The sequence below is a fragment of the Phoca vitulina genome, unplaced genomic scaffold (assembly GCF_004348235.1).
Source record: "Phoca vitulina isolate PV1807 unplaced genomic scaffold, GSC_HSeal_1.0 scaffold23, whole genome shotgun sequence".
NCBI classification, from domain to species: Eukaryota; Metazoa; Chordata; class Mammalia; order Carnivora; family Phocidae; genus Phoca; species Phoca vitulina.
Window position 1 is genome coordinate 10,238,097 of NW_022589726.1, and position 10,975 is coordinate 10,249,071.

General features: G+C 42.8%; 1 protein-coding gene across 1 annotated transcript in view; it reads left to right on the top strand.

Moving 5' to 3' along the window:
- PPM1H (protein phosphatase, Mg2+/Mn2+ dependent 1H) overlaps window positions 1–7,103 on the top strand; it is a 241,993-nt gene extending 234,890 nt beyond the window's left edge. The window contains exon 10 of the mRNA XM_032420592.1: window positions 4,861–7,103. Within this exon, the coding sequence (XP_032276483.1) occupies window positions 4,861–5,008 (148 nt within the window). The 3' untranslated portion in view covers window positions 5,009–7,103. The remainder of the gene's footprint in view (window positions 1–4,860) is intronic.
- The last annotated feature ends 3,872 nt before the right edge of the window (window positions 7,104–10,975 follow it).

Here is a 10,975-nt window from a genome sequence, read left to right on the forward strand (position 1 = left end):
GATGGAGAAGCAGGCTTCCTGCCAAGCAGGGAGCCCAATGTGGGGCTCAATCCCAGGACCCTGGGATCATGACCTGAGCCAAAGGCAGATGCTTAACAACTGAGCCACCCAGGCGCCCCTATACATGGATTTTTTTGAAAAAGTACTGCAAATATGTTTTCTCTTACGATTTTTTTAATAATATTTTCTATAGCTTACTTTATTGTAAGAATACAGTATATATAATAAGTATAACATACCAAATATGTATTAACTGTTTATGTCATCAGTAAGGTGTCTGGGCAACAATAGGCTATTAGTAGTTAAGTTTTCGGAGAGTCAAAAGTTATACTTGGATTTTTGACTGTGTGGTGATTGTTGTCCCTTAACCTCCATGTTGTTGAAGAGTTAACTATACTGAATGGATTGAAAAGTAAACCACTAAAACAGGAATTAGTGAATTTATAGAAATCAGAAAAAAGAAAACAGGAAATAAGTGGAAATCTGGAAGGCAAAGTGGGGAAGGTCTAATAGAAGAAAATATTAAAAAAATAGAGGGCAAGCAATATTCAAAAAGTTCACAGTTGAACACTTTCCAGATTCAAAGAAATATCTTCTCATTTGAAGGAGTAAAACAGATTTTCAACCATGATAGATAAAAATGAATCCTCATTGTTATGTCTTGGTGTAACTTCATACCATCGATAACAGTAAAAACTTAAAAACCTACCAATGAGAACATATTTCCTTATAAAGAAATGTCTTCCCAACAAGAGAAGTCACAATAAATGAAATATTATCTCTAAACTGCTGAGGGAAAAGTAATGGTCAATCCAGAATTCTATACCCAATAAAGCTATCATGCAAGATTAAAAGCAAAAATAAAAGATTTTTGTGGTCCAAAGACTAGGTGAGTTTAATCCCTCACAGACCATTGTTGAAAGAATTTCTAAAAATGGACTTCAACAGAAAAAAAAAAAAAAATCAGATCCAGAAGGAAGGAATGGATTTCAAAAACCACAGAAGTTAGTATGTTGGTTTATTTACCTAAGTATGGATTGTAAATGATAATGACTAATAGAGGCTTTAAAAAAAGGATGAAATTCAACTACCTGGCAGTAACATGAAAGATGATAGAAGGCATTCTAAGATCCTTTTATTTTCTGAAGGAGGACATAAGTACTGATTAACCTTTGTGTTAAAAACTTAAGCATAAGTGCTAAAATGAAAGAAAATCACTTCTAAACCAGTAGAGGGAGGGAAAAGGTGTTAAAGCAATCAACCTGATTTCAGAAAGCAAGAATGAAGAAAAACATAATCAGAAAACACACAGGAAGTTTTATATATATTTATATGTATTAGTGATGGCAGAAATAAGCTCCAGTGTATCAGTTTTTACAATAAGTACAGCTTACATCTTAGTAACTATGAGATTAGATTTTATTTTAATTAGCCATGTACCACTAATGAAATACACTTTAAAATACAAAGTTTAGAAGTCCTACTCAATCTTGTGGATTTTATCTTTGAAAAATATCAGGGTGAGGAGGTGGCATTGAAAATGACCATCTTTTCTTGCCTAAGAGACTGGGGATCGCATTAACTCAGGATGATAGATGGGCAAGTCCTACCTTGTTAATAGGTTAATATTTATTGATTTCTTAAGTCTTAACTGTGGCCTCCCAAGGAACTTAAGGAGCATCAGAGAGAAGAGCTTGTGTCATGTGTCATGGAAGCCCAGACGCAGGAGAACTGGGGAGTGTGGAGTGGAGTGGAAGCTGTCCCCCCTACCCACTCCACCCCCCAACCCCCGCCCAAAAAAGAATTCAGGAAGACAGGAGACATCAAAGGCAAAGAAGATAGTCAGTGGTATCTGTGCTGGAGCAAGGTTGAGCTGAACGAGTACTGAGAAGAAGCTTTTAGGTCAAGGTGTAAGAGGCCAGATGAGTGAGGTAGTGGGCCTACTGGTAAGAGATTAAGGAGGAAAAAGGGAAGAAACTGAAGAAGCAAAAATGGATTTCTCTCTCAAGTTCAGCACCTAAGGGAAGACAGAATGGATGGTAAAGAGAAATTCAGGCTCGAGGGAAGTGATCTTGGAATAGGCAATAACCATTTTTAAGAATAAAACCTTAATTATCTAGAGCCCTCAGGGAAATGAGTTTCCTGGGTAACCATCTTTTCTAGGTGACCTAATGCTGCTTTTTAAAATACCACTGCTAATTTTGACCATTTTTAAATACCCAGAGTCACCAGCAGTGACAATATCAGGGTGGTCTCTTGCCTTGAACTAAGGGTGATCATCCTTTGTGACTTCATTTTGATCTCTCGCCATCGTTGCCCCACAGGACAGTTCGCCTCTCCCTAGACTAGCCACAGAGAGCTGGCCTCTTGAGTTCTTTTCTCTGCTTTTTGACATCTTGGAGCATCTTTCTTTTACCGTCAGCCACCTTTTATCATGACTTGCTACAATTTTCTCTGTCTAGCATGCTTTTGAGCTGGGTTAGGGTGTGTTCAGCCCTGACAGATGAATCTACTCGGTATTGACTCAGCCAGGTTTCTTAACTTGAAAGGCTAAAGTCTGGACCCTGGTCAATCACCAGGATAATAAACATCACTCCGATATTGTTGGTAGCCTTTCCCGGCATGGTTCTTTCTCAGATATACAGTTTAATATAAACCCAAGAGTAATCTGGGGTGAGCATCTGAGAGACTCTTCTGAATATAGTATAAGCTGCAGTATGTGGATTTGGGGACATTTATTTGGCCCTTGAGCCAAAGGCCTCTCTGGACTCTTTTCTGTTTATTTCCTGATCTCAACAGGAGAACCCTCCAGAAGGGCTAACTGGCTGCATCTTCCCTCAAGTGCTACTGAAGACATTTCTGCCTCAAAGCTGATAATTCTCTCCATACAGATAGAAAAAGAAGGTGTCTCTCCTCCCCACCCACCACCCACCCTCCAGGAGGAAAGGCATTTATTTTGTATTAACTCAAACAGCCTCTCCTCTGCCACCTAGAGTGTGTCCTGCAGTCCTCTCCTGCCTGGGCTGCAAGGAGACTTGAGTCTCAAAGACTTTATGTCCTGGACTCTTAATCCTGAGATCATTTGCTGCAGACCTTAGTCTTAAATATTGTGATGATGGGCTAGACACTAGTCTCTCATTTTTATTTAATTAATTAATTAATTTTTTTGCCGGTCTCCTTTAATATGAGACTCAGTAAATCCATCAAGGGTCTTAACAGAAGAAATAGAAGAGCCTTCTGGGGTTCTGAATTCCATAAAATCACAGTCCTGAGGGCAAGGCAGAGACATTCCAAAGTAGGGAAAAACCACTAGTAATATCAGGGTGGTCTGTTGTTAAAGGTCTGTCATTAAAGCCTTCCAAGAAGCCTTCCTTATAGGGTGACATTTATTATCTTGGTGATTTATCAGAGTCTAGCTTTTAGCTTTTCAGGCTCAGAAACTGGTTTAATCAACATACAAAGAACAGATTCATTGTCAGAGCTGGGCTCACCCTAAACAAGCTTACAAAACTGATCTGGAAACTGAAATGCCAGTTGACATTTATATGGAGAAATATAACTGACTGATATTCCTAAAGTACAATGCCTGGCTCATTCCTTCCCTGTAGGCAGGCGTACACGAGCCAGATCATAATCAGGTTATTTGGTGAATGTGAAATCAGAGTTAACGGTGAATCATGTTTAATGGCATAGGCTGAGAGAGTAATTCATCCACACTAAATATGGTTGTACCAGCGGAACTAAATCTCTTTGAAGTCTGTCAGCTAAGACTCTCTGTGCTCTGATCAGTATTTGGATAGACACCTGCCAATGTTTTGTCTCGTTTTTTTTTTTTTTTAATGCTTCAAGGCCAACCCAGGCCTACACCCACCAAAATCCCCTCCTACACTGGTCTTTAGATATTAATATTTTCCATTGACTAATAATGTAGCCATTCTTTTTCCTCGAGTTTAAATCTCTATGAGCAATCTTATTTTCTAATTCTTGGTGGACCCCCCACTGTACCTACGTTGATCGAGAGGAGAGAATGGCATTGATAAGGGTGGGTGAATAGCTCATTCACACGAAGGTTTATCAGTCCTTTCCCAAAAACACCTTCACATTTTTACTGTATTCCAATGCTACATGTACTATTGATGTTTTTATTTAAATCAACTCACTTTTTAAAAACAATTTTATTTTAAAAGATTGACCCCTACCATAAATGGAAAATGACTATCCTTTGTCCTAAAAAAGAATGTGGTCCAGAAAATAAACACTGAAAACCAAAGCTCTTATGATTCCCAAGTACTTTTTCAGTGAGGCATGGTTTGCCAAGCAAAGCTATGAGCCCAAGCAGATCCATATTAAAGACAGATTCACACCAAACGGAGACTGTCTCCTTGACATCACCAAAAACCTCAAAGGACTCAACAGCAGAATAATTTAGGAGGTTATTTAATGTATGTGGTGCCTTGTCCATCCACTTAAAAGAATAATCTCACGTTAGGCATCCCACATTTTGGGAAAAGATGGCCTAGACTTTAAGATTTTATTTATTCATTTGAGACAGAGAGATACACAGAGAGAGAGTGAGCATGAGAAGGGGGAGAGGCAGAGGGAGAGGGAGAAGCAGACTCCCCGCTGAGCAGGGAGCCCAACGTGGGGCTCGATCCAGGACCTAGAGATCATGACCTGAGCCGAAGGCAGATGCTTAACCGTCTGAGCCACCAGGCGCCCCTTGCCTAGACTTCTGGAGACTTTAGGGGTATTTGAAAACTGCTGACACAGCTGTAGTGATGCCTCTTTCCCAGGCTTTCTCGACTCCAGATTCCGCCTGATGCCACACTGATGGTCTCATTCCTGCTTCTCCCTACACAGGTACACATTGGCAGCTCAGGACCTGGTGATGCGTGCCCGTGGTGTCCTGAAGGACAGAGGATGGCGGATATCTAATGACCGACTGGGCTCAGGAGACGACATTTCTGTATATGTCATTCCTTTAATACATGGGAACAAACTTTCATGAAAACAGCCCGGGGCATCGGGAGGACAGCAGGGGAGAAAGCTGGGATACCTCTTAGCAGGGCGGGACTGGGACGTGCCCCCGCAGAGTTCCAGGGGATGCAACCTCTTCCCAGCCCAGGTGGGGAGTTTGCTGCTGAAAGGCCTCTGGCTGTACTTCTGGGGGACCCTTAGATTTCAGTTTCCTCTTCAGTAACAGGTCTGGATACTCAACAAGAGCAAAACATAAAGGCTGCTACTGAGTGTTGTGTTTCTTTTGGTTCCTTTAATAGGCCTCCTGGGTGGCCATTGCCTATTTTGGGCACACACATATTTATTTGGAGTAGCTGGGCAGCCATTTTCAGGTGTAACTGGCAGAAGACTCTTCGGCCTGTCAAGCTGCCAGCTTCTCTACGGGTTAAAAGTGCTGCATTGGAAAGTTGGGGATCATGCCTCAGAAAGTGTAAGCCCCCACCTCCTAGTAAGCCTGAGATTTATTTCAGGGAACACCATCTGTGTGTGTGTGTCTGTCTGTCTGTCTCTCTCTTCATTCTTTCATGGTTATGGTGGGGTGAGGCAGGGATTTTTTCTTTTCGATATTCCTTGAATCTTAATTGTTTCCCTTTCATAAAACAGGCCTGGGACTTTCCAGCTCCTTGCTGAGGAATTTGTGTGTCAAAGTCCAGCCCAGGCCGTCCCCATATCCTGTAGCCCACACCACCCAGGCAGCCTTCTGGAGCGGTGCCCTGGCTGACAGAGTACTGTCTTTGTTGTGTAACAGTTTGTTCCTGAGTTGCATTTTCTCACCAAATCAGTGTGTTTTCATGAAAATATGGGTGTTTCTTTGGACCAACAGTTCCTCAGTTGTTTTCAAGGGTCCCCCTTTTGTGGCTTGAGATTTCTCTGAGAATCCAGGTTTTCATTTCTGGAATGGTTGGCCCTCCCCACCTGCTGTGCCATGGGGACATACGTAAAGCAGTGTTGAAGAGATCAGAACAGGAAGCTCCATGTATCAGTCAGGTCACCATACCTCATATGAAGACCATTCCTCCATTTTGGATCCAGGTTCCATGGGCTATGACTGTCCCCAAGGCCACTCCACATCAGTACGTATCCGTGTACTGTCAGGGAGCAGCAGTCCTGCTCTCCCCCTCATCTTCAGGCAAGGCCCACTCAGAATAGCCATCTGATTAAAGTGAATTTGAATTGGCTTGACTGGTCATTCTCCTGCTGTGTGCCCCATTCCTTCCCCAGCCACCCAACAGCTGCAACCCCAGTTCCCATTGTAGTTCCACTTCTGGGCGTTCCTCACAAGAGCTGCAGAAGAAGTGGACACCAAATCTACCTGTTGCTTCTCTATCAAGAGAAATCACAAAATAGGTTTTTAGAAATCACTTCTATCTCTTGGGCAGACTACTGCTCTGCACCAGACGACCTTGTAGAGCGATGTCCAATTACTGAGTCTTCTTCCTGCACACCTCCTGTGGTTTCATCACCATCCTGACAGTTTTGTGTAATTTAAACATTCTTCCCACCCAGTAAAGAACAATGTTGGTGATGTGATTCCCAAAACTGCTGGAGAGCCAGTTCCAGTTCACGTGTTTGCTGGGTCCCTTCCCCAGAGGAGAGGAGACGAGAGGAACCTTTCCTCCAGGACAGTTCGTCACCTTCCTAGAGTTGTAGATATTCCAGTAGGAAAGGCCTGGAGCCTCTCTACTCAGGAATGAATTCATTCCACACTGTGGAAATGATGCCCTGTCTGGTAGGTAAAGTACTTGGGGATTTACCCACCAGCTGTTTGCCAAAATGTTGCCTGGGAAGAATTGGACTACTACCTTGTCAGGGGTCATCTTCATCTGACAGCTTGCCTCCTCCTCCAGGAGATTTGAGCAACCCCAGATGGCTCTTTGGGGACCAATCTGTGGGAAGCCGTTTGCTCCTCTGGCAGAATAAGATGCTGTGGGACAACGTGCAGGCATCTCCCACAGTGTGGTTGCACCTTCTGTCCCTGCCCTGACTCAAAGTCACGTACAAGGGGAAAACGAGAAAGTTTTTTTTTTTTTGAAAGATTTTATTTATTTATTTGACAGAGACAGAGATAGCGAGAGCAGGAACACAAGCAGCGGGAGTGGGAGAGGGAGAAGCAGGCTTCCCACCGAGGAGGGAGCCCGATGTGGGACTCGATCCCAGGACCCTGGGACCATGACCTGAGCCGAAGGCAGACGCTTAACGACTGAGCCACCCAGGCGCCCGAAAACGAGAAAGTTTTTTGTGGAGGACTCTGAACTGCCTTCTTTGGGAAGCTCTCCTCACAAGCAATCACCTCTTTCCCGTGTTCCCATTGCCTTTCATCTGTTTTCTCTCCTGCGCTTTGATGTTGGTCCTACCTTGCACTTTTCTACTTTTATTTGAGCCACCAGAGTCCAACTTTGGGCATAGATGTCATGATAGTCTTCTACTCTACTCAAGTCACCAATTCATGTACTGCCAAGAAATGTCTCAGGAAAAATTCTGGAACCCCCTTTTTCAATTTATCCTAAAGTCTTGAGCATTTAGTCCTGCTGGTTTTAGTTAGAAAGGTATCCAGGAATTCTTGTCATAAGCCTCCTTGGTGGAAAGATCTTAGTTAAAAAGCTCAAGCCCTCTTTCTGTTTGGGGGATGGGAGGAAAATTACAAATGAGGTGGATAAATCATATGTGGAAAAAGTGATGTGTTAATGCCCATAGCAGATCTTCCCAGCACTGATATTGCTCTGTGAATTGAGCTTACTCTGTTTGGCTTTATTTTTCACCCAGGCCCCGTCCCATCTCATCCCAAGAGCAGCAACTGTGTCTACGTAACAGGGTTGGCCCTTGGAGCATTCCTGGAGAGGTCAAAAGGCAACAGACTCAAAATTCTGAAGAACGTATTTATATGTGGTTCTGAAATCTCGTGCATCTGACTTATAGCCAAATCTGCTTGTCCTAATAGCCTCAGAGGAAGTCTTGTTTAATAAAAAGCTTTCGATTTCCTAGTCAAGTCTTTATGGTTGTCTTGGGGTATGTATGGCCACTTCCTCTAATGAAAGGCTCTTTCGGTTCTAAATCTCTTTGTTGGGCTGGACCCTGCTCTTCGGAACACTTGGCGACGGGTCTTTTCCTTAAAGAGAGCAAACTCATACTCCATCCACACCTTGTAGCTTCTTGCCAGGCGACAGCCAAACCTTGGTTCTCACGACACCTGCAGTGAGAGCAGCGCCAGCAGTGAGAGATGGAGGGTATGTTCTGCGGTGGGTCTGCTTACCTAACTGCCCTTCTTGGGGTGGGAAGGGAGAGGGGAAAATCGGGCTAGGCCAAGTACTCGGCTGTGGACTAGGACAAACTACAAAAAGTGGCAATTTCAGTTCCTTTCCACAACTTTGGGGAATTTAGGGTGTTTGATTTTTTAATTCCTAGCAGCTTACCTCTATGGGGTTGTGCGAAGTCAGCTGCGCTCACCTTCTTCTTACTCCTAAGTATTCACTTCCGTCTCGGGACAACTACAGCTGTAGGCAGGTATTGGTGGGCAGGGATGAGAGTCTTGGGACCCAGATTTGGCCTCAGATCTTGGCCATTCGGGCAGGATTTTTGGTTTACCAAGAGCACTAGCATGGAAACATACGGAAAAAGACTCCCACATCTTTAAAATTCTGATTCTCCTCTAGACTGCACCTCCTTCCTCGTCTGCCAATCCATTTGTTTTCAACATGGCCAAGGGCGGTCAGTGGTTTCTTTCCACCACAGTTTGAGGATCTGAGCTTTCCTTAAGTGACCCAGCAGCACCACTGTTCTCAGAGGGAATATGTTAAACTTTTATGAGATTCTGTCTTCAGTAAATTAGTGCTTCTGGGACACTTGGAGAAAGCAGTGAAGAGTCATTGTCTATGCAAAGAACAATCAGGCTGACCCTAAAATTTACCAGATCTCAGAAAACAGGAAAACAGTATCTGGCCCCAGGACAGAATCTTACTTTAGAAACTTGGATTTGTGAGAACTTCACAATTGCAGAGAAGGCTGAGAGTCTGCACACCACACACCGCCCACCATGCCGGGCAGACTCTGGGTGGGCGTGGCTGATGTGGCAGGTGCGTACACTGGGATTTTTCAAAGGACACTACGTGAGCAGCCTCCTTGCCTCTCAGGCGAGCACCATGGCAGCTCTTTGTCAGATCTGAGTGCCGGTCTGGGCACGACTGCTCTTTCTAACCCATAATGTTACGTGTAAATAGCTTTCATTTTTCCTCTGCGTCTTAGATGAAGTCTTGTTCACATAGCAACCAGGTAGACAGTGACCAAATAAGGCTGTAAATGTGCTGTTGTTTTCTACTGTGATGTACTTGAAGGAGAACCTTGTGCCCCCCCACTTTTCGGACCTTCCATAGTATTTTGTGTTTGGGGAGTCCTGAGGTAATTCTCTTATTTCTGTTCGCTTCCATTTTCTCTGTTTCTTCTGGAGACCCAGGGAGGTCCATAGTGGAGATCATTTGTAAGGTCTGGGTTTCCAAAAATGCCAGATGTACAGGGAATGACAGGAATCTGCCTGAAAATGGTTTCAGAACCATGTACCTTTATGCTTTGTGATTGTGAAACCTTGAATTTGTAACCCCCCAAAATGAAAACTGTTTAGTAAAGGGGGTCTATTTTGTGTGTTTTGAAACTTAGGTGCGATGTTCCCTGGAAAAAGCTAAAGAAATGTATATGCTCAATGACATTTTAAAATAAAATATTATATATATGTATATAGGACCCCTCTAGAAAAAAGTTTGTGTCATTTCTTTTAATTCGCTTTGAAGTTTCTTCATATCAGGTAATGGAATGACGGGAGTGTCATGGCCTCACGGGGAGTTACAAACTGTGAACAGATTTGAAAGACAATCAAAAGGGAATGGATGCCGACTCTATAAACCTACACAAGAATAGCAGTAAAGGCTATCCATTTCAACAGTGCATCTAGAAGAAACATCTTGGATATTACTACCAAGAATTGCTCCCAAGAGGTATTCTTTTTTCTTTTTCTTTTTCTTGAGGTGTAATTGATATACAACATTACATTAGCTTTCAGTGTACAACATAGTGACTTGATATATGGATATACTGCAAAATGATCATCACAGAAATTCTGGTTAACATCCATCACATTCATATTAACAAAAGTATTTTTTTTCTTGTGATAACTTTCACTCACTTAGAAACTTTCAAATATGCAACACAGTATTATTAATTACAGTCACCATGCTGTACATTACATCCACATGACTGACTTATTTTATAACTGCAAGTTTGTATCTTTTGACCCTCAGTCACTCATTTCTCCCACCACTCACGGCTGCCTCTCCCAACCACCAATCTGTTCTCTGTGCCTGTGAATGTTTTTTGTTTTTATTTATTTTTTAGATTCCACACATAAGTGAGATCGTATGGTATTTCTCTTATCTCACTTATCATAATGTCCTTAAGGTCCATCCACATTGTCACAAATGGCAAGATTTCCTTAATTTTTTTTTTTTAAAGATTTTATTTATTTGACAGAGAGAGACACAGCGAGAGAGGGAACACAAGCAGGGGGAGTGGGAGAGGGAGAAGCAGACTCCCCGCTGAGCAGGGAGCCCGATGCGGGGCTTGATCCCAGGACCCTAAGATCATGACCTGAGCCAAAGGCAGACGCTTGCTTAACGACTGAGCCACCCAGGCGCCCCAAGATTTCCTTAATTTTTATGACTGAATAATATTCTGTGTGTGTGTATTTTCCTTATCCATTCATTCATTGATGGAGACTTAGGTTTTTCCGAATCTTGGATATTGTAAATAATGTTGTAGTCATCATGGGGATGCATATGTCTTTTTGAGTTAGTGTTTTCGTTTTCTTTGGATAAATACCCAGAAGTGGAATTGCTGGATCATATGGTAGTTCTATTTTTAATTTTTTGATGAATCTCCATACTGTTTTCCATAGTGGCTGTGGCAATTTACAGTC